At 51.7% G+C, this 26,276-nt stretch overlaps 1 protein-coding gene across 1 annotated transcript; it reads left to right on the top strand.

Moving 5' to 3' along the window:
* The first annotated feature begins 16 nt into the window (after positions 1-16).
* On the top strand, positions 17-25,964 carry NUP160 (nucleoporin 160). Its single transcript, XM_064425536.1, has 35 exons — positions 17-264; positions 413-623; positions 1,470-1,692; positions 1,775-1,853; positions 3,023-3,137; positions 6,121-6,279; positions 7,158-7,235; positions 7,754-7,851; positions 8,431-8,515; positions 8,748-8,816; positions 9,449-9,532; positions 9,944-10,114; positions 10,199-10,298; positions 11,426-11,591; positions 12,116-12,231; positions 12,338-12,498; positions 13,584-13,717; positions 13,991-14,061; positions 15,532-15,691; positions 16,148-16,217; positions 18,920-19,018; positions 19,263-19,382; positions 20,046-20,141; positions 20,229-20,323; positions 20,940-21,036; positions 21,126-21,231; positions 21,310-21,470; positions 21,989-22,049; positions 23,170-23,280; positions 24,283-24,406; positions 24,591-24,692; positions 24,913-25,054; positions 25,235-25,360; positions 25,435-25,539; positions 25,616-25,964. Exons 1-35 carry the CDS (start codon positions 62-64, stop codon positions 25,700-25,702), a joined length of 4,185 nt encoding a protein of 1,394 aa, XP_064281606.1. The 5' UTR covers positions 17-61; the 3' UTR covers positions 25,703-25,964.
* The last annotated feature ends 312 nt before the right edge of the window (positions 25,965-26,276 follow it).

Here is a 26,276-nt window from a genome sequence, read left to right as displayed (position 1 = left end):
CTCGCGCCTTCCCCTTCCCGTCGCGCCCCGCGCGGCCGAGGCGGGAAGGCAGCGGCCCAAGATGGCGGCGGCTCTGGCGGCGCGGAGCTGCCTGGAGCTGAGCGCGGCCGGCCGGGCCCCGCCGCGATCCCCTCAGGAGCTGGTCTTCGTGCCCCCCGGCGTCGCCCCGCTCCCCGCCGGCCGCTACAGCGACAGCGCCGGCGGCTTCTGCTACCAGGAGAGCGCGCAGCTCGGGGCCGCCACCAGGAACCGCTGGGTGCGATGGTGAGCGCACGCCCCCGCCCGCCTGGCCTCGCTTGGACCCTCCTCACCCACACCTCGCCCTTCTGAAACCCTCCCGTCCCTCGGATCCGCCTCATCTCCCCCCTCTCCGACCCTCCTCGTGCTCAGGCGTGCCCCTCTGTTCCCGCAGGAGCACGTCGGGGGACACGGCGGAGCTGGTGGAGGAGTCCCTGGACGTGAACCTGCTGAACAACGCCGTGCGGCTGCGGATCCAGGGCTGCCCGCTGCTGCCCGGCGGCATCCACCTGTGCGAGGTGCAGAGTCACCTGGTGGTGCTGCTGCTCACGGCGCAGACCGTGCACCGCCTGCTGCTCCCGCACCCCGCCCGCCTCTACCGCAGCGTGAGTGCCGGGAGTGCTGCCGCGGGAGGGGCTGGGAGACCCAAAATACATCGGAGCTTTGGGGGATTTTGCCGTGTTTTGCTCAGGAATTGGCTGGGTGTCCAGCCTGTGTCGTGACACTGGAGTTGAGCTGCTGTTGAGAATGAGCCTCGGCTTTTCCAGAGTTTCCAGAGCCCTTTCTGGCTGCATTGTATTTTTTCCCCTCAGCTGAGAAGGCTGCAGGCTGTTTTTGTCTGGGAATCTGTATTTCGTGTGGCAGATGGATCCTAGGCAGGGTTTATATCACATTTAGCATCTTTCCATGGGTGTGGGTTGGAACTGGATGGTTTTTAAGGTCTCTTCTGACTGAAACCATTGTAGGATTCCGTGATTCTCCCTCCTTCTTACCAGGATCCTCTCCTCTCTTGGAGAGCTTCCCTCCTGCTTTTAGAGCTCCAGAGAGCTTTCCCAAGGGATGATCCTGTGCTGTGGCAGAGCTGCTCTTCCTGGGATGTGTCACCAGCAGTTTTCTCTGAGCTATGCCAGAGGTTTTTTACTGGAAAAATGCTTTTTATCAAGGAGGCAGTTGCCATTCCATCGATGTCTGTTTTGTTTTTTTTTTTTTTTCCTGTGCCTTAGGTATGTGTGCTCAGGATTTGGTGTTTTATGGAATCCTGTAGGATCATGGAGTCCAGCACTGCCAAGGCCACCCATGTCCCAAACCACCACATCCACACAGGATGGGAATTCCACCACTGGAGCCTGTTCCAGTGCCTGATAACCCCTTCCATGAAGGAATTCTCCCTGGTATCCACCCTAAACCTCCTGTGGCACAACCTGAGGCTGTTTTCTCCTGTTTCCCCACAGGAGCTGATCACAGAGAGCCAAGTGCAGTCCGTGTTTACAGATATCAGCAAAATCCACATCAGGGATCCCTCCAATTACTACGTGATTCCCAGCGTGCCAGGGCTGGCTCCCAACTCCGTGGCCTCTGCAGCCTGGCTGAGCAGTGAGGGGGAGGCTCTCTTCGCCCTTCCCTCTGCCTCAGGAGGGATCTTTGTCCTTAAGCTGCCTCCTCCCGATGCTCCTGGTAAGGATTGGGCACCACAGCCCCTTTCCCGTCTTGGAGTTTTACTTAATCTTCATTTTTAATTTTCTCTTTGTCCTTGCAGGAAGTGTTTCTGTCGTGGAGTTGAAGCAGAGCTCGGTGGTGCAGCGTTTCCTCACGGGCTGGATGCCAACTGCCATCAGGTGAGTGCCAGGAGATGGACAAACTGAGCTGATTTGGGCTTTTGGATCCCCTCACCTGGAATTTTTAGCTTGAGTCACACAGGCACCTATAAATACTCCACCCAAAAAAGGGTCACAGGAGCTCTCAGAGTACGGAAGCTGGGAGTGGAATGCTGGATTAGCAGGTGCTGCTGTTCCATGTGTCTGTGGGTATGTTCTCCAGTAATTGGCCTCCCAGGATTTGCCCAGGATGTGGCTCAGAGCCAGCAGGGATTAGGGATTACTCTGCCCTGGTGCTGAGGAGCCAGGCGTGTTCCCGACCAGCAGAGGTTACGTGGGGATCACACGGATGCTCGTTGGGATTGTTAGGGTGGCTTAGAGGGCACAGCTGAATCCCAGGGCCTTTTTCTTGGGAGTGAGTCCATTGAAGCCCTGAGTGACTGAGCATTGGGGAGTGTAGCCTGGGATTTGGCAGGATGGATCCTTCCGGATTGCTCTCCTCAGTTTGCTGCTGTTTACACTTTTTGGGCCTGAAGCTGCAGTGGTGTCCTTGGTTCTCAGGCTGGAAAGGGATTGTTTTGTCTGACTAAACTGGGAAGAGAACTTGCTAATGCTTCATGTAAAGTTCAGAGTTATATACTGATGCAGTATGGAATCTGGAAAATATGAAAGCTAAAACTTAAGGCATCATTTGGAGCTGTCAGGATCCTTGCTCCTGGCTTCTTGCATCCTTGTCATGGGCTGGCAGGATCCGTGCTGGGGGCTGCTTGGATCCTTTTTCCCCTCTGGATCCTTCGCCTGTGTTTTGCTAGTACCAGGCTAGGATGGGGAATTGGGAATGTGCTTCAGTTCCACCAAAGCAAGCGAAGAACTGGGTGTCACTGGTGTGGTGGGATCCTCTGCTCTGAGGGTGCTGAAACATTCCCTTCTCCTGATCTCACCTACTGGTTTATTTGGATTTAAGCACAGTGCAGGAACCCCACTGCCTTGGATCTGTGCACCTGCCATGATTTTAGAATCGTGAAATCCTGGAATGGTTTGAGTTGGAATGGGCCTTAAAGCTCATCCAGCCCCACCCCCTGCTTAGGCCAGGGACACCTTCCACTGGACCAGTGTCCAGGCTGGTTTTGGACAATCCCAGGGATGGAGGATTTTCTCTGAAGGTGCTGATGTAAGCCCATGTTTTCCAGGGGTGATGGCGGCCCCTCGGATGTGCCCGTGAGCCTCTCCGTGCACTGCCTGGATCACGATGCCTTCCTGTTTGCCCTCTGCCAGGACCACAAGCTCCGGATGTGGTCCTACAAGGTGAGCACAGCCTGGGGTGGGGGAGCAAATTGAAGCCCAAGGAATCACAGGTGAGTGCTTGGCATGGATCTGTCTCCCTTTAAAGTGTGACTGTGGCTTCTCCACACTGGGATTTGGGATAACATGTGAGAGCAGTCATGGGGTGTGTTTGGAGCAGTGTCTGTGAAGCCAGGGGTTTCCTGCCCAGCCTCATTCCTGTAGGCACACAGTGTGTGGGGATGGGGAGTGGGGCTGGGGCTGAGCTCACCCCCAGTGGGTGCAGCTGTGCAGAGCAGCTGAGCAGTGCTGAGGGGAACGAGCCATGGGGAGCTGAGGTGTTACTGACCAACCCCAAAGGGAGCAGAGGGCACACAGGTGCAGGGCATGAACGTGAGGGGTATGAAAGGTTGGGCTGAAGGACAAGCAGGGCAGAGCTTGCAGCCTTCTGAGGTGAGATGGTGTTGCTCTGTATGGGCAGAGCCCTGGAGCCTTCTGATGTGGTGTGGTGTTACTCTGGGTGGGCTGAAGCCTTCTGATATTGTGTGGTGATGCTCTGTGTAGTGGCCCTCTCACCTGCAGCTTGTGCTGTGGTGTATGCTGTGACATATGGTGACCCTGATGTGATTTGGGATTGGGCTGTAGGGTGAGGTACAGCTGGAGACAGACCCAGCCTGGTGCTGAGAGCAGTGGGAGAAGCTGCCTGGACCAGACCACAGTGATTTTGACACCTGGGGTATGGCTGAGCTGCTGGGGACATAATGGGAAATAACTTACCAAGTGAAAAACAGAGTGTTTTATCCACATGGAAAAGAAGGCATTGAGACTACTGGCTGTGCCCTTTGTAGTGTTTTACTGTGGGCAAAGTCAGGAGATTTTAGGACTGTTGCAAGTACTGTGTTCAGTGTTTGGAAAGAAGTTGGGAAAAGACTATGGGACCTGGACAGAGCTGCCAACATGCAAAGGACAAGCTGGGAGATGTGGAACACCTCCAGCTATTCAAAGTGGAGAGCTTATTTTCTTCCCCTTGCAAGAATATCAACAAGATGACACTGTGGAAGACAAATGCCCAAATTTCTACATCTTGAAAAGATCTCAACAGTCACCTGTGTAATGGGCAGTGGACAAGCCCCCCAGTTTGCCTGGTGGCCTGTATGACATCAGAAGAAGAAATGGGCAGAAACAATGATTGAATAAACCAAGCTGTACTCCACATCAGGTGACTCTACTGAATCCTGCTGTAAACTGGGATATTTGAAAGACCCAAGTACTCCTAACCTCAGAGTACAGTGTGTGGAGGGGACACTGGAATCCCAGGGTGCACACTGGGAAGGAGCTGCTCCCTGGCTAGGAATACTGTGGAAAAGAGCAATACCCAGTCACAGTCATCCAGCCAGTCGAGCCCTTACTGTGGCTCAGGGGATCCTGTTGTCTTTGAGTGCAAGCACTGCTACCAGCAGGCTTCCCAGAGGGAGAAATTCAGAACACGGTGCCTGGATGGAGTGATTCCATATCCTGTGTGTGAATAATCATCCTTGTTTGGGGAAATGGAAATGGCATGAGGGAGCCCAGCTGTGGAAATGACAGGGCCCTTAACCAACCTGGTAACTTGTGCTTAACTTTTCCCAGTGTTTCCTATTTTGCTGTGCTTTGTTTGCAGCTTAGGCAATGTTCTGTCTTGGAATTTGTTCTTATGTTTTGTTTTTTTTTAATGGCTGGTTGCCTTTGCATATTATCCACATTACATCTAGTTTTGTAAACATATTTACATTTTATGCAGACAAAGGGTTGTGCTTGCATTTTATCCATTCTATACTGATCTCACTGTTACTAACAATTGTAAAAGGATTATAACTTGGAATTATATAGCTGTTTAATTATTGATATTGTTAAAAGTTGTATTGCTAATTGTATAGCTGTTGATTTTGATAATATCCTGGTGTTTGGCCTTTGGCTTATTCTTACATGTTGCTGTTGATGTTGTAAATATTCTAGAAATGTAAGTATAAAGATTTTTAATGATATGCAGGTTTAGAGAGTGAATCAAGGCCAGTACAGGGGTGCATTCCAGGGTTGGTGGAACCTACAAAAGAGATACTTGTACCAAGTTTACTATTTCTTCTGCAAGGGCCCTGTAGAGAAATAGTAGACATAGCATTTATTTAAGAGGAAAAAAAGGGGGGGAAATTGTAGGCACACAGTGTGTGGGGATGGGAGTGGGGCTGTGGCTGAGCTCACCCCCAGTGGGTGCAGCTGAGCAGTGCTGAGGGTAACGAGCCATGGGGAGCTGAGGTGTTACTGAGCAACCCCAAAGGGAGCAGAGGGCACACAGGTGCAGGGCATGAGCATGAGGGGTATGAAAGGTTGGGCTGGAGGACAAGCAGGGCAGAGCTTGCAGCCTTCTGAGGTGAGATGGTGTTGCTCTGTATGGGCAGAGCCCTGGAGCCTTCTGAAGTGGTGTGGTGATACTCTGGGAGGGCTGAAACCTTCTGATGTTGTATGGTGATACTCTGTGTATCCTCATACAATGTGTGTGTGGCCTCTCAGCTGCACCATACACAGGGATAAGGGTTGTTTCCAGACCTACTGGAGCATTTGGGAGTGCAGGCAGGAGCGCTTTGAGGCCCAAGGAGCCATCCCAAATGGATTTTCTCCTGCTTTCAGCAGTAATGAAAGTGTCTTTGTCAATAGGAAGTTAATAAAAGCCTCTTGCTCCAGATATTGAGTGCCAGAGCTAATGGAGCAGCACGGTGTTTCACGGCTCAGTGGCACTGGAATGTGCTGTGGGAGGGAGGGGAAGCTTTATCCTACATGCCTGGGCTCTGGCAGCCCGTGGGAAGGGGGCCCAGGTGAGCTGGGAGAGGCCAAGGAGTGGTTCAGGTAATTATGGAACCTTAACTGACATTGTTGTGGGAATTTCTGGGCAGATGCTGTCTGGAAGGGGAAGGAGAGGAGCAGTTCCCCAATGCAGAGTGTTTCCTAAGCTGCTGTCCTGGTGTCATTGCAGGATCAGATGTGCCTGATGGTGGCGGATCTGCTGGAGTTCATGCCGGTCAGCCGGGACCTGCGGCTGGCGGCTGGCACCGGGCACCGCCTGCGCCTGGCCTTCTCCCAGGCCCTGGGCCTCTACCTGGGAGTCTACATGCACGCTCCCAAGCGAGGGCAGGTATGGAGCCACGGCCTCCTCAGGCTGCTGGAAGAGGAGTCATTCCCCTAGGAATTTGGTTTGGAAGGCAAGAAGTAGGGAAGAGTTTCATGTGTGACCCTGTGGAGCGATCGGTGGTTTCTAAATAAACTTTTTTCCCCTCACAGCGCTGGGGGATATGTGTGCCTGAGCTCTGGGAGTGGAATTCCCTGTGAGACTAAGCTGATCCATGAGGGTTAGTTCACTTGTTTACCTCCTGCTCTGAAAGCACGGATGTGCCGTGGGAAAAGGAAAGGTTCAAAAGGAGCTAAAAGCAGGGAAGTGCTGGTGGTGTGTTTACACCAGGCTCCTGGGAGTGTGTGGATGCTTCTGCAATATGGGGACAACTTTTTGTGGAGAATGATAAATTTAGCAGGAGGGGAAGGACAGCACAAACCAGGCTCATCTGTTGGACAGCTTATCCCTTTCTCCAGGGAATTCCTACACAGAACAAGAGTGTGTAACATGAGTGCTGCTGTCCCACGAGTCCTCTGCTCTGGGAAGAGCATGCAGAGCTGGGCCTGCGGCTGTGGAATTGGAGCTTTCCCACCTTAATGCCCTCCTTTTCCCATATCTTGTGGTCACTGGTGGTGCTGGGTGTGGTGGTCTTAGACTTTTTCAAGTTTAGTTTGTGGATAGGCTTGGGAGTCCTTTGGGTCCATGCAGGCATGAGTGTCCTTGGGGAGAAGGGTGAAGCCAGGATGTCTGTGCAGAGGATTCAGTGGTGTGCTCAGCTCACCCCTCTTGGCCTCTAGGTTCTGTTACCCCTAGCACCAGGCAGGGAGATAGACAGGAATGATGATATTCCATGAGATACGTTGGTTTAGTCCTTCAGAAAATGATTTATGGTGTGTTTGTAGTTTTGTGTCTTCCAGCTGGTGAGCACTGAGAGCAACCGCTACAGCCTTGACCACATCTCCTCCCTGTTCTCCTCACAGGTGAGAGCTGGGGGCTGGCCCCCAGTGGGGAGAGGCCTGGACTTTGGGACTTAAGTCACAGAGTCATGGAATGGCTCATGGAACCTCTTAAAGCTCATCTTGTTGTTCCAACCTCCTGCTGTGGATAGAGACACCTTCCACTAGACCAGATTGCCCCAAGCCCTGTCCACCCTGGACTTGGATGCTTTCAGGGATGGGGCAGCCACAGCACCCTCACAGGGAACCATTGCTTCCAATATCCCATCTGAATCCCCTCTTTTTCAGTTTAGAGCTGTTTCCCCTTGTCCCATCACTCCAAGCCCTTGTCCAAAGTCCCTCTTCATCTTTCTTGTAGGTTTCCTTCAGGTACTGGAAGGGGCAATTAGTTCACTCCAAAGCCTTCTCTTTTCCAGACTGAACAAGTCCCAAACTATTCAATTCCACAGGGAAATGTTTTGCTGTTGTTAAGTACCCACCTTTCTCTGCTGTACTCTAATTTGGGGATAAGAAAGGAAATTGGCTCTTTCCCTCTTTCCTAGGAGACTCTGGTTGACTTTGCCTTAACCTCAGCTGAGATCTGGGCACTGTGGCACAACGAGGAGAACCAAACTGTTGTGAAATACATCAACTTTGAGCAGTGAGTTTTGGGCATGGATCACTGGGATAACTGCAGGGAAACCCTGACAGAGCTCCTCAACTTACAGATTTATACTCAAACTGCTGGAACATAGAAAATGTAAAAATCCAGGCAGCAGCATTGCTGAAAGTGAAGTTTGAGCATGGCAGAGGGAACACAGCTCCTTACAAAACAACCAGGTGGTCCCTTCCAGAAAAAAACATGTTTTGGGGAGATGGTGATGGGAAAGGATCATCCCTGGAAATAAAGCTGAGAGGGTGGCTTGGTGCAGAGCCAGGGAGTTGAACAGTGGATGAAGAATGCTGTGAGTGTGCAAATTTTATGAGAAGAAGCTACTGGTCAGCCTGGGAGTTGCATGTGAGCTTGTGGGATGGGGAGGATGTTCATTTAAGTGAAGGATTCTAACCTGTTCCATCAATTTATGGCTAGGAATGCCACAGTTAAGCTCTCCTGCTAAAATCTGTCCCTTGTCCCTGTACAAACCTCCTTCTCCACACCCAGAGGGCTGGTTTTGCTGATGAAAGCCACAGGTTTGGTTCAGGTGGATGCCAAGTTGATTCCAGGTTTGTTTCCTTCCAGGAACGTTGCAGGCCAGTGGAACCAGGTGTTTGTGCAGCCGCTGCCTGAGGAGGAGGTGACGGTCAGGCAGGATCAGGACCCCAGGGTGAGCCAGCTGTAGAGCAGCACCAAAAAATAACGAGGTCACTCAGGGGGGAGAATGGGAATAAACAAAGTCAGGGATGTGCAGGAAGCCATTTTTGATCCCAGGCTGGAGCAGGGTGTGGACAGAAACACAGATCCAGGGGATGACGTTGATAATGGGAGTAAAGACCATAAACAGCAGCTTAAATGTTGACCTCATCCTTGAGCTTCCTTAAGCCATGATCTTTTTGCAGGAAATCTACCTGGAATATCTCTTCATGCCGGGCCGGTTCACTAATGCAGCTATCCAAAAGGCTTTGCAGGTAAGTGAGAGGGAATTTGGGATGCTCTCTGTTCATCCTTTTCCTGTCCCTTTAGATGTGAGGCAGCAGGATTCCTTGGAGCTCTTGCCAGGCTTGTTTTCATGGGGAGTCCCTGGAGCGAGTTGGTGGCTGCTGGGCTGTGCTGCAGCTGCTGTGTGCCCACAGAGAATGGAGATGAAACCTAGAATCCAGATAATTGGTTTTTTCCCCCCTTGGATAGCACAGCAAGTTGCTGAGCTTGTTTTTCATTCCTGCTGATGTAGCCAGGAGAATGGGGACTCAGCACCCCGTGGTGCTGTTTGTCAGGATATGTCATGGAATTACTCAGGTCAGAAAAGCTCTCTGACAGGGAGGAATCTGATGGTTCCCTCCAGCACTGCCAAGACCACCACTAACCCATGTCCCCAAATGCCACATCACACAGATTTTAAATCCCTTGAGGTGTGGTGGTTGCACGCTGCCACACATCCATGTGTTCCAAATTTAGCATCCAGACCTTTTTTTTTAACACTTCCATCCTCCAAAGTGCTGGCTGGTGCTCTTGTCCTGCTTTACCTCACTGAGTGCTGCTTGAACCTTTGGTGAGACTTTTATTTTGCCTTAAAATCCAAGTTTGTTGTGCTGCTTTGCAGATCTTTTCTCAAGGAACTGAGAGGCACATGGATCTGACGTGGGATGAGTTAAGGAAAGAGGTCACCTTAGCTGTGGAAAATGAGGTGAGATGGATTTTCCTTCCAGGATATTGTGTTGTACATGGTGTTGTGATATTTTAGGTGCCAGGTGACCCTGAACCTTGGTTTCTCCAAAGGGAAGGATGTAACTTTTTAAAAAGTACAAGTCTTTATCCTTCCTGCCTGGGGTTTCCTTTCCCTCTTGTTTTTTTGGAATCCTGGCTGTTCTGTCTCTGCTGCCTGCATGCACTTTGGTCACCCATCATGTAGTGCCCACCACTCTGCAGAGTGGTTGCTCATCATTTTGGAAGATAATCCAAAATAGAGGGATTACCTTCCAAATATAAATTATGAGGAGACATACTTGAGAGATCCCTATGTTCTTTTTGGGCCTGAATTCTCTTGTTTTATCCTGCTCTTATTTCACTTGGCTATTCCTTGTTTTGCCCCCACCAGTTCCAGGGCAGTGTGACGGAATACGAGTGCTCCCCAGAGGAATTTTGGCAGCTGCAGGTGGAATTCTGGTCCAAGTTCTATGCCTGCTGCCTGCAGTACCAGGAAGCTCTTTCCAGGCCCCTGGCCTTGCACCTGAACCCCTACACCAGCATGGTGTGCCTGCTAAAGAAGGTGAGGCTGGGTGGTGGTGAGATTCCCTGGACAAGTTTCCCCAGAGGATTTGGGAAGCTCAAGGACTTTCTCCTCACCTTTCAGGGCTCCATGTCCTTCCTTGTGCCCTGCTCCTTGGTTGATCATCTCTATCTCCTCTCCAACGAGCACCTCCTGACTGAGGATGATGCTGCCATCTTTGAAGGTGAGAATACATGGAGTTTCTTCCCTCCTGTCAGATGTGGGAGCTTCCATAGACATCCCTTGAAGAGCTCCTGATCCATAGTTGCATGGAGATAGTTTTATTTTGGCTTTGCAGGGATACTTATTTTGTGGAACTTGCCATCATGCTCACACCAGCAATTACAAATACTGTCAAGGCTGCCAATAGAATCATGGAATTGTTTGGGTTAGGTGAAATTCTTCCCTGTGAGGGTGGGGACACCCTGGCACAGGTGCCCAGAGAAACTGTGGCTGCCCCATCCTTGGGAGTGTCCATTGCCAGCTTGGACAAGGTTTGGAGCAGTCTGGGATAGTAGAAGGTGTCCCTGCCCATGGCAGGGGTGGGACTGGATGGGCTTTAAGGTCCATTGCAACCCAAACTGTTCCAGGATTTACAAAATGTTTTCACATCAGCTGTGGAGAGGGACCGTGCTGTTCCTTGTCTCCAGGAAGTGAATGCCAGAGTATGGAAAACATGTCATTAATATTGTCACCACAGTGCCCTCTGAGCTTTGCTGGCCCTGGAATGCCATTTCACTAAGAAAAAGGCAATGGAAAATGTTACCTAAGCTCCACTTTTATGCTTGAGTGATTTTTATATATTTTTATAGAGTGGGATCGTCATCTGTTTGGTTGAGCTTTTTGTGGAGCAGAGGGAAGGAAAGCTGGAGGCCTGGGCTGGATTTAGGAGCCCCAGCAGTTCCTTCCCTGGCTGTTTTAAACAGTCACGGTCCCAAAAAATGGGATTTAATTTAAAATCTGACCCATAAAGGATTGCACACCCGAGCTGAGCCATTTTCTTCAGGATATATTTTTTTGCACTACGTATTTTCTTTCAACCTGTGGATGGAAAAAATCCCTTGGAGGAAATTTAATTCTTTTATTGTTGCATCATTTTTTATTTTCTGAATAATAAAGCCCAAATGTTTCCCTTGTCAACTCCTGAGCTTTAATTCAGCCTCATTGTTATTGGGGAAGGTTTGGCATAAGGAACTGGGACCCATCTGCTGTTACTGGTGATAGGAGCTGAACTAACTGGCTTTTGCATGGTCCTCCCACCTTCCTCTGGAAATCTCTTGGAAAATACACAGTTAGATTCTTTCATTGCAGATTTGGAGATGTCTCGTGATGTTGTCTGTCTTGTCCAGTGCCTTCGCCTGATCGGAGAATCAATTTCTATGGAAATGGCATTCATCATGGAAATGGCTTGCTCCCGCCTCCAGCCTCCAGAAAAGGCTGCAGAGCAGATCCTGGAGGACTTGATAGCTAATGACACGTAAGGAGATGTGTTTTCCAGAAGCTTCTCAGAGTGGCTGAGCTGGGATTGTCCAGAGCTGTCCCTGCTTGACATCCAAGGGCGTTTGAGATGTGTGGGCTCCTTGCCCTGTGCTGCAGGAGACTTTTCCAGGGATGGGGACCTTGGTTTGGTGTTGCTAGCAGGGTCTTCCACCCAGCAGAAGAAGCACAAATTCCTGTCAGGTGTGAAAGGAAGTGCCTGGAGACAGTAGGGAAAGGTCAGAGCCTGTGGTCCTGTGTGGTTCCTGTGCTAACCAAAATTGTTTCCTTGTGGAATGCCAACTATCTGGCTGTGATTTCCTGGTAGCCTGAGGGAGTGGAATAAATAGACTGGTCCCTGCAGGCTCTGTAATAAAACTCACAGGCTAGCCAGGGATTCCAGTAAGGAATGTCCAGGCTGATCAGATACTGATCCCCACTGGAAGGGAGTGTAAGGGAGCCCTCTTCAGTTGGAACGTCGGGCTGCTGTTCATGATGATGCTGAGGATCTTTCTGATGTTGCAGGGAAAATGTGATGGAGGATATCCACAGCAAACTGCAGGAGATCAGGAACCCCATCCATGCCATCGGGTTGCTCATCCGAGAGATGGACTACGAGACAGACGCTGACATGGAAAGAGGTGAAAGCTCTTCACCAGCTTCTGGGAAACACTAGGAACTGTTCCTATCCTGGGAATGGTTCCTGCCTGTGTGGCTCCTGCCTCACCTGCGTGGTTTTCCCCTCAGCTCCTCACCTGGCGCTGCGCATGAGCCTGTCCCAGCTGTTTGGCAGCAGCACGGCGGCGCACGCGGTCTGCGGGGCGGTGGCCAAGATCTGCACCGTGCGCTTCCTGCTCTGCCGGGACCTGCTCATCCTCCAGCAGCTCCTGCTGCGCCTCGGAGACCCCGTGAGTACAGCTCCTGGCACCTGGGAATCTGTGGGGTTCTGCTGCTGGTGCAGGGTGGAGCTCTGTCTCTTCCCACAAGGCTGTTGGATTAGCCCGAGGCTTGGGCAGGTCTCGCTCTCTCCTCCTGCTGCTTTTGTCTTCCTAAGCAAAGCAGCCTAATTCCCTTTATTCCTCTACGAATGCAGGAAGAAGGAAGCCAAGCTGTATTTGTGGGAAGAGGGCATGGATTCCAGCCTCCTGTGTGAATCAGCACACATGCAGCTCTTCCAGCTGTCCCCTGTCCCTCTCCCAGCAGTCATGGCAGCTCCATTCTCTGGCAGCACACTCCAGGGTGTGCTGTTTCAGCCCCTTGGAAGCTGCTTCAGCCAGAGCAAACAGCTCCCATGGTGGCAGCCGTGTTTGGAGTGGTGGGATGGACTGGTCTGGGTCTGTCCCATCAGGCCTGAGGCCAGGTGAGGCATGGTGCTGCTGCTTTGGATGAACACAGCGATGCAGAACAAGTCCCCAGACAAGGACAGCCTTGTTTAAACCAATATTATTTACTTAGAAATAGCCAGGAGTTTCCTGGTTGAAAATAAATCCCTTTTTCCTGGATAAGGTTATCCTGGTAGCATTTAAGGTGCATTGCAAGGTGCCCTGTGGAGCTGGGCTCTCCCAGACCATGAGACATGTGACCTGCTGCATTCCCACCTTGATGTACCTGTGTCCTTCAAAAGCTCGGATTGTTTCATCTCCTGTGACTCTTGGCTGGAGCTTATGGAGACCCTGAGATGATCTCTGCAGCAAAGCCATTATTTCAGTCTCAGGGACAACAACCCTGTAGTGCTTTGGGTTAGAAGGGGCCTTAAAGCCCCTCACACAGGCAGGGGCATTTGCCAGTAGGCCAGGTTTCTCCAAGCACCTTGCAGTCTGGCCTTGAACACTTCCAGATGTGGGGCTGGTTCCCTGGGAGGGCTGAGTTCCTGCCAGGCTATTGAGCACCTTGCTGTTTGCAGAAGGGACAAGCTGGGCCTCACACAAACCTCTCTGTTTGCCCTTGTCCTGCCGTTGCTCCAAGTGTGCCAAGCTCTGGGCTTTCCTTGCAGATGGTTTTGGGAGGGGGACAGCTCTTCCAGTCTCAGCAGGACTTGCTGCACCGCACCTCTCCCCTGCTGCTGTCCTACTTCCTGATCCGCTGGGCGAGCCAGTGCCTGGCCTCCGACGTCCCTGTGGACACGCTGTAAGTCTGCCTGACCTGCCTTTGAGTCCTCCTTAATCCACCTGAAGTGCCCTTCCTGCTGTGGAAAGCAGGTGGTTGCTGTGGGAGTATCACTCCAGGAGCACTGGGGAGGGTTTTTTTTTTCCCCTTCCATGTTGGGAGCTGACTCTGCCTTGTGCTAAATCTGCCCTGTGAGGCCTCGCTGTTCTGTGCTCTGTAGGAGTTGAACAATGAGCACAGTTAAAGCGGGAGGCGTTTTGTTGTCTCTTCACTGATGGCTCCTTTCTTCCCTAGGGAATCTAATCTGCAGCATCTCTCTGTGTTGGAGCTAGCAGACACCACGGCTCTGACACCACACAAACTGGGTAAGGTGTCCACGGATCATCAACTCTCCCTTTCTGTTATTTAAGCCTGTCTCTGCCACCTGAGGGAAGTGCTTTATGCGGGGAGCTAATGGACTGTGTGGTTGAATGACCCTGATTTAAGTGGGGGTGTTTGTCAGGCTGTCCACAAAAAAAACCAAAACACAACAACAAAGGATCTTGGAGTACTGAACTCTGATTCTACTCTCAGCCTGAGAAGGATGGAAATGCCTCACTGAGCAAATAATTTGTCATTCTAACCCTGGCAGCATCAGCCAAACTTACCCCTTGTGTACTTTACCGTGGCTGTAGTAGCTCAGACCAGGTCTGTCACAGAATCCTGGAATGGCTTGGGTTGGAAGGCCCTTAAAGCTCATCCAGTTCCACCCCCTGCCATGACAGAAACACCTTCCACTGGCTGGAGTTGCTCAGAGCAGCCTGCTCCATCCAACCTGTCCTGCTCTCCAGCCTTTACCCTACAGCAACCAAGAGCAGCAGCTCAGGGAAGCAAGAAAATGTAGAAGTCCTCACTCAAAACGTGTGGAAATACCTCCCAAAAACATTGCAGCTGATATTTGGTTCATCTTTTTTTTTTTAAGTTTTGCTGCAAAGATGTAACTTTTGGGTTAGTTTTTTATTGGGAGAATATAAGGCTGCTTAATTAGGGAAATGTGGGCCTTGAAGTGGTTCCAGAGGGAGGAGGTGAACGGGGATGGGAAGGAAACATGCAGGTAAGAGCCTGCTGTGACTAGTCAGCACTTGGGAGGCTGAGATACTTCAGAGGGAGCTGGGGAAATCTGGGACAAACAGGCAGCAGTGCCACGTGTGAGCTGGGAAAGAGCTTCCTCCACTTTGTGACATCAGTGATCCTCAGAGCCCGAGCTCTCCCTGATGGAGACTCTGGGTGCAGGAGGCAGCTGGAAATGTCAGGGAAGTTGAAAACATCCTTTGTGTGTGCTGGTGTCGTGGGTTATTTCTTGGCTGGCTCGTGAGGAAAGTCCTGTTTGGCCACTGTTCTTTGGGGAGAAATATGTGGAACATAGGGAAGGAGGTGGCAGCTCAGGGAGAGGCGTTGGGAACAGTCAGCAAGGGGGGATTTTTGGGGTGCTGGAATGAAGAGGGAGGGAATGGAACAGCCAGCTCAGCACTCCCTCAGCTCTGTCGTGCTGGAAAGCTGCAGCTGGACTGGGAATAACAAGTGGAGATGGAGCAGAGCCCTTTTTTTGTGTGTTTTAATTGAGCTGTGGTTAATAAACACTGCAGGATGGAGCACTTTGATCTCCTGCTGCTCCCTCTGACTTAACCAGACGGCAGGAGAAATCCAAAACCAAACAAGTTGGAGTGTGGAACGTGCTTTTGGTTTGCCCTTGCTTAATCTGTGCTGTTTGGGCTAACAAGCACAGGACAGGGTGGAAAACCTGGGATCTCTCCTGCAGGCTCTCTACTCACTGTTCATTTAATTTGTACTTTTAGTATCTGGTCCTCAGACAATCGTGGAGCTCTTCTTTCAGGAAGTGGCCAGAAAACACATCATATCCCGACTCTTCCTGCAACCAAACACCTCTTTGGCTGAGACAAGTTTGAACTGGCCCCACCTTATCACCTCAATAGTGGCTGATTTTCTGCCTCTCCTGTATCCTTGGCTGCGAGTCCATTGCCACTGTGCCTCCTGCCATTCCAAAATCAGTTTTGCACCCCCAAATTTACAAGACAAACCTCCTGAAGGAGTGAGGTTGTTGGCGTTAATGGGATTTGTGGGTGTTTCAAGATTTCACAGATTTCATCCTGTTTAGGTGCACGATAAAGGATTTGAGTTTTTGACTTTAAGCCCTTGAGCTCTCACTACTTGACTTGGTGGGGAGGGATGCTGGGGGATTTGGAAGGGTAACAGGAGTTGGGGATTAGATGTACTGGTGATTTTGTTCTAATATGGATAAATCTTATTACAGAATAATGATTTGTATAAAGAGCAGCTTAATCTTCTCTCCTTTCCCCCCACTAAATGGAGCATGAGAGGCATGTTGGCTTCCAGACTAGTTCTCCAAGCTCTCCAGACTGGCTTCTCCTGTGTTCCTTAACCTCTGCTCAGGTGGCCCAGCAATCCCAGCTTCCTCTTCCCAGAGTGCCTGATGGGGAGCTGTCAGTACACCCAGCTCCAGGTGAGTGCATCATGCCAACCCTCTCACAGGTGCTGGAAAACTCCCTAAAACATCATCTTTCCAAGTGCTGGAGTTCTGCTTTCCCCTAGTCATGAAATCCTGGAATGGTTTGGGTTGGAAGGGACTTCAGAGCTCACTCAGCTCCATCCCCTGCCATGGACAAGGATACTGTCCACTATCCCAGGTAGCTCCAAGCCCTCTCCAATCTGGCCTTGGACGTTTCTAGGGGTGGGGCAGCCACAGCTTCTCTGGGCAACCTGTGTCAGTGTCACCACCCTCACAGGGAAGAATTTCTTCCCAATATCCAATGTAAATTTCCCCTGTTTCAGTTTAAAACCACCACCCCTAATCACTGTTCTCTGAGCTGAGACAATGCCACAGAGTGTTTGATGGGGAGTGATTTAAGATTGTGGAATCCCAGAACAGTTTGGGTTGGAAAGGACCTTAAAGCTCATCTCATTCCACTCCCCTGCCACGGGGGACTCATCTTCTGCATTTTCTCTTTCATCTGTTTTCAAGAGCATCCAGATACTCAGGTTTATGCTATTCCCTTTCCCGTGGAGGAGTTTATTCTCCCAGGGCTTGTCTGTGTGACACCACACTCCTGAAACATCTTTGCAGAGCCTGTTTAAATATCCCAGCAATCCTAGAGCTTGTTGGCTGCTGCTGTGCCCACAGCCTTTCCTGTGCCACTTCTGCTTGTGATTGCCCATGGGACCTGGGTTCAGAAGGATTTCTACAGCCCAGAAGGGACTCATCTATTTCTTAAATGTCCTTATTAATAAAAAAAAACAGTGTGAGAAACACCTGTCATCATTCCATCCCTGGCTGCTCCTGGCATCCCAGTCGCAGGGATGGTGAACTCCTGATTTCCAGGGGTTTTAGGCTGCTGTATTTCAGATCCCTGTTCCTCCACCTTTCTCCCTGTACTCTTGGCAGCTGGAGTTGCTTGTGTTTGTGTTCTGACCTGCACAATTCCTTGTCTGCAGCTCCACATGATCTGCAGCTTTATCTGGGCATTCCTGGAGGCACCAGGGCCAGGCAGGCTGTTAGTGGCGACCTGTTTTCCAGCAGAACCTTTTATCCTCCCAGCCCCTCATACCTGGGGGCTGAATTGCTTCCTTTTGTGTTGCTGCTGAGAAGAATTGAGAGAAGAATTTCAATTCTTCAGAGCTTTTGAGCCAGGAAATGCCAAGATTGGAGCAGCATCGTTCTCCCTCCTGGCATATGTGCAGGCTTTGAATCTCCTCGCATTTCTTTCGCCTCACTGGTGTCTCCTCCAGGCTTTTATCTTTGCAGAGCCTGGCTCCTCCTCCTCCCCACTGCCTTCTGTTCCTCTCCCTGATCCCAGTCAGTCACGGAAACTTGGATTAAGTGCCTTGACCTCGGGGAGATAACAGCAGCTTTGCTGTGAGCATGGTGACCCAAACCGTGGGGTACAGGAGGCTCCTTGCAAGGAGCAGGCGGGCACAGGGGCAGTCTGGTGACAGAGCAGAGGCCTGGGACATGGGCCAGACCTCTCAGTGCTGCTCATTGTGTGTGACAAGCTGGAGCAGGATTTATCCCTTGTAGCTGCTAATCCAGGGAGTGAATCCAGGCTCCACGTGGCTTTGGGAGGCCTCACAGCCAGGAAAGGTGAGGCAAGAGGTGCTGGTGGTTTGTGCACCTGTAGAGGTGACTTGACTTCCAAGTCCTGGTTTCTCTTCCAAATTCCTGTTGAGTCCCACGGCCCTGCTAGCAGGACATGGCTGCTCCTCCAAGGATGACGAGGATGCTGTGCTGGCACAGGCCCAGGCTGGGTCATCTCACTTTGTGTGTGCCCTCAGTGCCATGGGCACTCCCTCCCATATGCTGTAATCCATGTGCTTCCTTGGCTGCTGGCCCTCTCCTGCACAGGTATTCCCCTTCCAGCACCTGCCTTGCCCATTGTACTGCAGCCTGAGCTCTGCCCTCCACGTTCTGTCCACATTTCCCATGCAGTTCCCTGCAACAGGATGTAGGAAGAATCCTGTGATTTTGGGGTGTGTTGGGAGCTGTTTCTGAGGTGCTTCACACAGACACTGGAGATGTTTAGAGCAGTTTTTTTCCCAGGAACATGTGGTGGATATCTCCCCCTTACAGGGCTGGAGCAGCTCTGCTCTGGAGAGATGAGAATGTTCAGCCTGGAGAAAAGAAGGCTCCAGGGTGTCCTGGGGACCTCTTCCAGTGCCTAAAGGGGCTCCAAGAGAGCTGGAGAGGGGCTTTGGACAAGGACCTAGACTGAGAGGACAGGGGAATGGCTTCCTGCTGAAAGAGAGCAGGGCTAGGTGGGGTATTGGAAAAAATTGTTCCTTGTGGGGGAGCTGAGGCCCTGGCACAGCCTGCCCAAAGGAACTGGGGCTGCCTCATCCCTGGAGGAGTCCAAGGCCAGGCTGGACAAGGCATGGAGCAGCCTGGTCTAGTGGAAGGTGTCCTTGCCTTTCACAGGGATGTGGGTATGGATGGGCTTAAGGGGTACCTTCCAACCCACATAATTCCAGGATTTCATGATCAGTGCATCCAAGGGACTTTGGGGCTGGAAAGACCAACCCTCAGCTGGAGAAGCAGGATTTGTCTGAGCGCAGTAGCTAAAGGAGCCACCAAAATCTTGCTGGTCCTGGCTGCCTGCAGATCAGCAGCAAGTGCTGAGCTGGATCCAAACTCCCATTCCTTCTCTCCTGTAGGAATACATCCGGCTGCTGCAGCCATGGTGCCACGTGAACATGGGCTCCTGCTGCTTCATGATGGGCAGGTGCTACCTCGTCATGGGGGAAGGGCACAAGGTGAGGCCTTCCCTCATCTCCTTCCCAGGCTCTGGGACCTTTTTCTTTGGGAGGGGGAGGTGCACAGGAAACATCCTTCCCAAGCTATGCCTCCTTGGAAAGGATGGGATTGGAGCGGCATGGTGCCGTCTGCTCTTGGGAAGATCTCACAGGCTTGGGACAGGCAGTATTGTCCCCTCACCTGTACAGCAGGTGCACCAGTCACCCTGAGGGGACAGTGAGCTAATTCCAGCTCTGATTCCAGGCATTGGATTGCTTCTGCCAAGCTGCCTCTGAGGTGGGGAGAGAGGAGTTCCTGGACAGGCTGATCCAGCCCGAGGAGGGCGAGGTGGTCTCCACGCCACGCCTGCAGTACTACAACAAGGTACAGTGCTGAGCAGGTAAACTGGCCCCAAGTCCTTCCACACTGGAGAGGGAGCTCCTGCTGGATCCCTGGCTTTGTGGGAAGTGACTTCAGCCTCAGAAAACTTAGCTTTTGGAATAGGAAACGTGTTCTTTTCTTTGTTTGGGGGTAATGACAAGCTGAGTATGTGAAATTTAGGTACTTTCCACCTATTGGTTTCCTAATAGCTAAGGACTTTGTTATCCAGCAGAAAAAAGCAGGATGAAATCCAGATCCTGGAAGCAGAATCCAGACATGTCCAGGCTTGATGTAAGGCGCTGCCTAAGGCAAGGGTTACTAAGCTCTGAGGCAAATTAAAATGAGTATGTTTAAACTGAGATAGCATCTATCTTCTGCATAATGCTGTGGTTCAGGCAGGGTGCAAACCTGGAGCTGGGCTCTTGCTGAGGGATTCCCTGATTTAGGATCCAGAAAACTAATCATTAATGCTGAAATGCTTCAGAAATCCCCCATGTACAGAGGTGAATCCTCCAGAGAAGCTATGACCTGGTCCTGTTGTGCTGGGATTTCATCCAGATCTGTGTGATTTAACCAAATATTCCCCTTAAAAGTCCAATCCCTTAAATATCTCTAGGGGCAGCAACAGCTCCTAAAATAAAAACAACAAACCCTCCTGCCTTCCAGGTGCTTCGCCTTTTGGAGATGCTGGGTCTGCCAGAGCTGGTCATCGAGCTGGCCACCCTGGCCATCATGGAATCAGCAGACGACTGGAGAAGCCAGGTACAGCCACTTCTTTCCCTGTTTCTTCAGGAATCTCTTCCACAGGGATTTCTTGCTGGGTTTATAACTGATTTGTGCTGTTTTCAGGCTACTTTGAGGACTTGCATCTTCAAGCATCACTTGGATTTGGGGCACAATAGTGAAGCCTATGTAGCCTTAACACAAAACCCAGATCCAGGCAGGTAGGTGACAGGCTTATGCCTTTGTTGTGGAGGTCCATGGTCCTGTTTTTCCATGGAACTGAAAGAAAATGACAATTTAGGGGAGGGCATAACTGCTGTGTTCAGTTAATGTGTAGAGGTGGCTTTAAAATGTAGAGTTCATTTTTGGATGTTCATCTGAAGGGCACCTGGGGTTGGCACCCTCCCAAAAGAGGAAAATGGGAGGAAGAAAAACGGGGAAGAGACTGAAGGATCATGTGTGTAGCATGTAGGAGCCTAGTTGATTTTACTTTAATAAAAAGATTTAGTGTTGAGTTTTCAGTTTGGAAAGTGAACTGGGTAGGGAAAGCTTTATCCTAGCAGAGAAAAATATCGGAATAACGGGAGAAATAGGAGTGCTTTTTAACTAACTGAGGGAGGGAGACTGCCTTCCTGAGGGGCCTTTCCAGAGGATCTCTGTTTCCAGTACAAGAGAAACTTGACGGTTTGAGTTGGTTCTAAGCCAGGAAAAAACCTGCAGAGCTCATCTGGAAGCAGGAGCTTGTCACGAAGTGGTTGTTTGTGGCTTAAATCCCGGGTTTGTTCCTGCTCCTGGGTTTATTCCTGCTCCTTCAAAGGGTTGTGCTTCCCTCTGCAGGCAGCTGGACTGCTTACGCCAGCTAGTGGTGGTTCTCTGCGAGCGATCCCAGCTCCAGGACCTGGTGGAATTTCCTTACGTGAACCTGCACAATGAGGTAATCCTGCACTGGGATCACGGCTCGGGGGAGGCACAACCTTCCCTTTAAAGGGATTATGGACCCACTGGAGCTTCTGTGTGCTGCAGGTCGTTGGGATCATCGAGTCCCACGCTCGGGCCGTGGATCTGATGACTCACAACTACTACGAGCTGCTCTACGCCTTCCACGTGTACCGGCACAACTACCGGAAAGGTGAAGCTTGGGATGGCACCTCCCTGCCCCTGCCAGCTGTGTGGCCTCTCCAGGCTGATGGCTTTTCCCTGTTTGCAGCTGGAACAGTGATGTTTGAGTATGGCATGCGGCTGGGCAGGGAGGTGCGGACGCTCCGAGGGCTCCAGAAACAGGGGAATTGTTTCCTGGCTGCCATTAACTGCCTGCGGCTGATCCGCCCGGAGTACGCCTGGATAGTGCAGCCAGCCTCTGGGGCTGTGGTAAGGATGCTGAGCTTCCTGAAAAGGAGCTTCCAGAAGCCTTTCTGATGGGAATAGAGATGTTGGACTCCTTATCTGCTGCTTGTGACCAGCGGTCTTGCTCAGCTCATCATCCCTATCCATCATCCTTGTGCTATTCCCCCCTTTTTGGGGCGGGGGGGAAGTGGGGGGGCTTTTGGGAATGAACTGGTGGGTAGATACAGGAATATATCACCTTGTGTTGAAGACAGCAAATGTTCTGGGGAGTGTGAACAGCTGGAATACGAGTCCAGAGGAGAGTTAGTGTGACAAGGATTGTATTTCAAATCCCAGTCAGGGCTCGGGGAGGTGGTGGCTGCAGCCTGGTCACCTGATCCTGATGTTCCTGATAGCCAGGGATAAAGTAACCTGAATTCCCAAGGGACTGCACAGCTTCCCTGGTTTGAAATGGAGAGGTCTTGTTGGGATTTATCCTATCAGTGTGTTATCCTTCAGAAACCAGGTGGGTATAAATCCTCTTTCTGCTTTTTTCCTGCAAGTACGAGCGCCCGGGAGCGTCCCCGAAGAGGAGCCACGATGGGGAGTGCATGGCTGTTCCCAGTAAGTGCCCAGTCCTGGTCCTTCCCATGCCTCTGGAGTTTCCACAGCCTCTCTGCAACTCCCATGGGAGCTGGGACATGGCTCAGGGCAGCTCCTGCCTCCACCAGATCAATATTTGTGGGATTTTAGGGTCGTTAATAATCCCAGTGTCTCCCAACAGCACGCTGCCACTTTTCCCCAAGGAATACAGTGATTTCCCCAAGGGAACAGCTATTTCCCAAGGAGCTCCTGTGCCTGCTTTTAACAGCTTGATGCCTTGACAGCACTTTTTTTTTGAGTGGAAGTAATTTGTAATTTAAAACAAAACCAGCTTTTTGAGGCAATTCCTAGTTTTTCAGGGCTGTTTGTGCCTTTGGAAATCCTGTGGGGAATAAGGTCTGCCTGTGTCTGCAACAGCCCAGGATGTGGGATCAGGTTATCCTCAGTGTTCCAGGAGGAAAATTTAAGGTCAGGTATTTTTAAACCTGCTTTTTCTGAAGAGGTTTTTTTTGTTGGTTTTTTTTTTTGGTGGCGTGTTCCTGGCAGGCAAAGCAGCAGCTGTTCCCAAATATTATCTAACATCTGGAGGAGGAGGAGCAGGACAATGCTGTCAAGGACATAAGCATAGTCAAGGGAGCAGGGAAGAGTCAGCAAATCCTGATCATTCCTTTGGTGCTTTTTGGGGTACAAATCCTCTTAGGATGGCAGAGGGGTGTAGAGATGCTTTTACAAGGGCTCCAGGGAGACCTCAGGGCCTCTTCAGTGCCTAAAGGGGCTCCAAGGGAGCTGGAAAGGGGGTTTGGATGAGGGATGGAGTGCTGGGACAAGGGGGAGTGGCTTCAGACTGACAGAGGGTGGGACTAGATGGAATGTTGGGAAGAAGTTCTTCCCTGTGAGGGTGCTGAGGCCCTGGCACAGGTTGCCCAGAGACGCTGTGGCTGCTCCATCCGTGGCAGTGTCCAAGGCCTGGTTGGACGGGGCTTGGAGCAACCTGGGATAGTGGAAGTTGTCCCTGTCCACGGAAGTGGATGAGTTTTAAGGTCCCTTCCAGCCCAAACCATTTCATGGTTCCATGACATTGTGCACAGTGCCCAGAGAGCCCTTTTTGAAGTACTGAGAGCCCAGTGTCCATCTGTTCCAGCCACTCGGCAGATCGAGATCCTGGAGCTGGAGGATTTGGAGAGGGAGTGTCTGCTGGCGCGGATCCGCCTCACCCTGGTGGAGCACGACGTGTCAGCAGCAGCTGTGGCAGGTGAGGGGCGTGCAGCCACTCTGTCTGTCCCAAAGGCAAACCTAGAAGCTTCCAGGGACCATCAAATTCCCATCCCTACCATGAAATCCAGCCACTAACTTCAGCAGGTTCTGAGATGGACGTCAGGAGAACCAATTCTAAGTTTTCCATCTTTTTTTTTGGTCTTTTTCAAGCTCTGGTGGTCTGCATTGGGGGTAGGATGAGCTTCTGAGTTGGGACAAAAAAAAGGCATTTTGGAAATAATGGAAGCATAGAATTATTAAGGTTGGAAAAGAACTCCAAGATCATTAAATCCAACCTTTTTAATTGATGAATAATTTATTTTCCTGGACAATCCTGCTCCATGGAACAGCGTTAAAAAGTTATGAAAGTAGTTCCTTTCTGGGAAGCAGAAAGGTGTAGCTCTCCCACCTGAAGTATTTTAGTATCTCTGGTACAAGTTACACAACATCTCCACCTCTTTCCCCTCTAAATGTCAGGAGGAGGTGACTTCCCAGCGCGGGACTGCAGGGAGAGGATGGAACAGCTGCTCTGAGGGCAGAGTGGTGACGCAGGGAGCCGAGTGCCACACTTTCTGTGCTGCCAGAATATGGATGCTTGGCTGCAGGCCTGTGATGAGGCTGTCCCCTCTCTAACCTCAATGATCTTGGGGATAATTTTCCAACCTTAACAATTCAATGATTCTCATCAGCGGCAGCATTTCCCTATTCCCTATATCCCTATTTCCCTATCATGTATTGCTACCTGTGTCCCTCTCCAGCTGGTGCTCCATCAGGGACAGCTCTGTGGGTCACAGCTGCTCTGTCCAGCCCCTTCAGGGATGGCTGCTGGCCTCATGGGATGCTCTGCAGGCCAGGAAAGCCTCCAGCCATGGATTGAGGAGTACTGCTGCAGGCTGTTGGAGGCTGTTGGCACCCTGCTGCTGCATCTCTCCATGAGTAACACAGGGCGAGGCCCTGGGGTGTTACTGGGGAGGCTTTACCTGCTCTTCCTCCCCTTCAGGCAACTCCACACCCGAGGAAACAGTGTCTCTGCTGGTCCGGGCCGGGCTCTTCGACTCGGCCATCACCCTGTGCCAAACCTTCAAGCTGCCCTTGACGCCCATCTTTGAGGGGCTCACCTTCAAGTATGTCTGGGTGCCCTCCCACCCTGGGGCTGCAGGGATTTGGGGGCTTGGGTGTGGAACTTGCTTGCCCTGCCTGTCCAGCTGTGTTGTTTGTTGGGAATAGTCCTGTAAGGGGTGGCTTTGATGCTGGTGGGAAGGGGCTGGGCTCTGGAGGGACCCACTTCCGTGGCTTTTGGTTGTGCAGGTGCATCAAGCTCCAGCTGGGAGGAGAAGCAGCACAGGCCAAGGCCTGGGACTGGCTGGCAGCCAACCAACTCTCAGCCCTGGTCACCACCAAGGAGTCCAGGTAGGTTTGTCTCCACAGTTCAGGAGGATCTGGAGACAGGAGCTCTGCAAATCCAGAGGGTCGCAGCTCCTTAAAACTCCTAAGGCCAGAACAGTGGGCACAGGATGTGGGGAGAAGCTGTGCTCCCACCCTGTCCCCACATCACCTGGAGCACACCATGGCCTCAGAGACGGGGCAGGAGCTGCTGGCACTTGTTCCACGGGGAATTGTTTCCTTGCAGTGCCACAGATGAAGCCTGGAGGCTGCTGTCATCCTACTTGGAGCGTTACCCATCCCAGAACAGCCAGTACCATCGCTGCGTCATCAACAAGCTCCTGGCTCACGGGATACCTCTGCCCAACTGGCTCATTAACAGCTACAAGGTGAGAACAGGCACACAGCTGTCCCCAAAATTCCAGCTTTCCCAGAGCTGCAGGATCACCCTCACTCCAATGGACACCTGCCAGGCGCTCTGTGCCCGGTACCAAGGCTCAGAGCAGGTTCCCTCAGCGTGGTCCCAGTCCTGGTCACATTCCCTGGCTGAGTTTCCCTGTTCCTGGCAGGAAGTGGATGCTGCCGAGCTGCTGCGCCTGTACCTGAACTACGATCTGCTGGAGGAGGCCGTGGATTTGGTGCTGGAGTACGTGGATGCCGTGCTGGGCAAAGGGCACCAGTATTTTGGGATCGAGGTGAGCTCAGCCGCTGCTGGGATGTGGCGGGATGCTCCTCGGGCACACGATGTGAGGGTTCCTGTCCCTTGCAGGTGCCTCTGTCCCCGGCGTCCCCCACGATGTGGCTCCCCTACACTGCCATAGACCAGCTGCTGCAGGCGCTGCGGGAGAGCAGTGCCAGCGAGAACAGCGTCGTGGTGGGTACCGGGAGCACCGGCATGGGAGCGGGGGGAGGGACGGGGTGGGACCCCGCGTGACTCCTGCCTCTCCCAGCTCTACGAGAAGCTGAACGACAGGATGGAGGACTACCAGCAGAAGGTCAGCGTGGCCACCATGGAGCGCCTGTACTGCCGGCCCTAGTCCAGGTGACGTCCCCAGGAGCGTCACCATCCCACCCCACGGGGCTGGTTTTCCATAAGGATCCGGTTCAGGGAGGTGGAGTGCCAAAGGCTGTGTCCCCTCACTGTCCCTTGTATTGGCAGTGGGTGAGCAACAGAGCTGGGGTGTGTGGCCATGACACCCCCTTGCTCTCTGCCTCCTCCAGACATGGAACTGTTGGGAATTTCTTTTATTTATTGGTATGTTTTTGGATCAACTTTAATAAAATGGAAGTGTAATTTGAGGTGTGCATAAGGATGTGGTGGGAAAAGTGAGGACTGTGGTGCTTCTCCAGGGATCATCCCCGTACTGTCCTGGTCCTAGAGCTGGGCTATAGGGCAGGGTGGAGCTATATCCGCAGTGGATGTAGCTCAAGGGAGGTTGGAGGGAAGGGGATACAGGATGATAAGGGGCTGTAGGAAGAGCTATAGGGTTTAGCATGGGCCCACAGCCCGGGGGCAGGACGGAGCGGCAGGTTTATGGGATGGCGCCGTAACCTCGGGCTCGGCCCCATCCATAGGGAGCGCGCGACCGCGGCCCCGCCTCCTTTGCTGAC

This window comes from Passer domesticus, chromosome 6 (assembly GCF_036417665.1).
Source record: "Passer domesticus isolate bPasDom1 chromosome 6, bPasDom1.hap1, whole genome shotgun sequence".
Classification (NCBI taxonomy): domain Eukaryota; kingdom Metazoa; phylum Chordata; class Aves; order Passeriformes; family Passeridae; genus Passer; species Passer domesticus.
The sequence above is the reverse complement of the archived record's forward strand: the minus strand, read 5'-3'. Positions and strand labels throughout refer to the sequence as shown.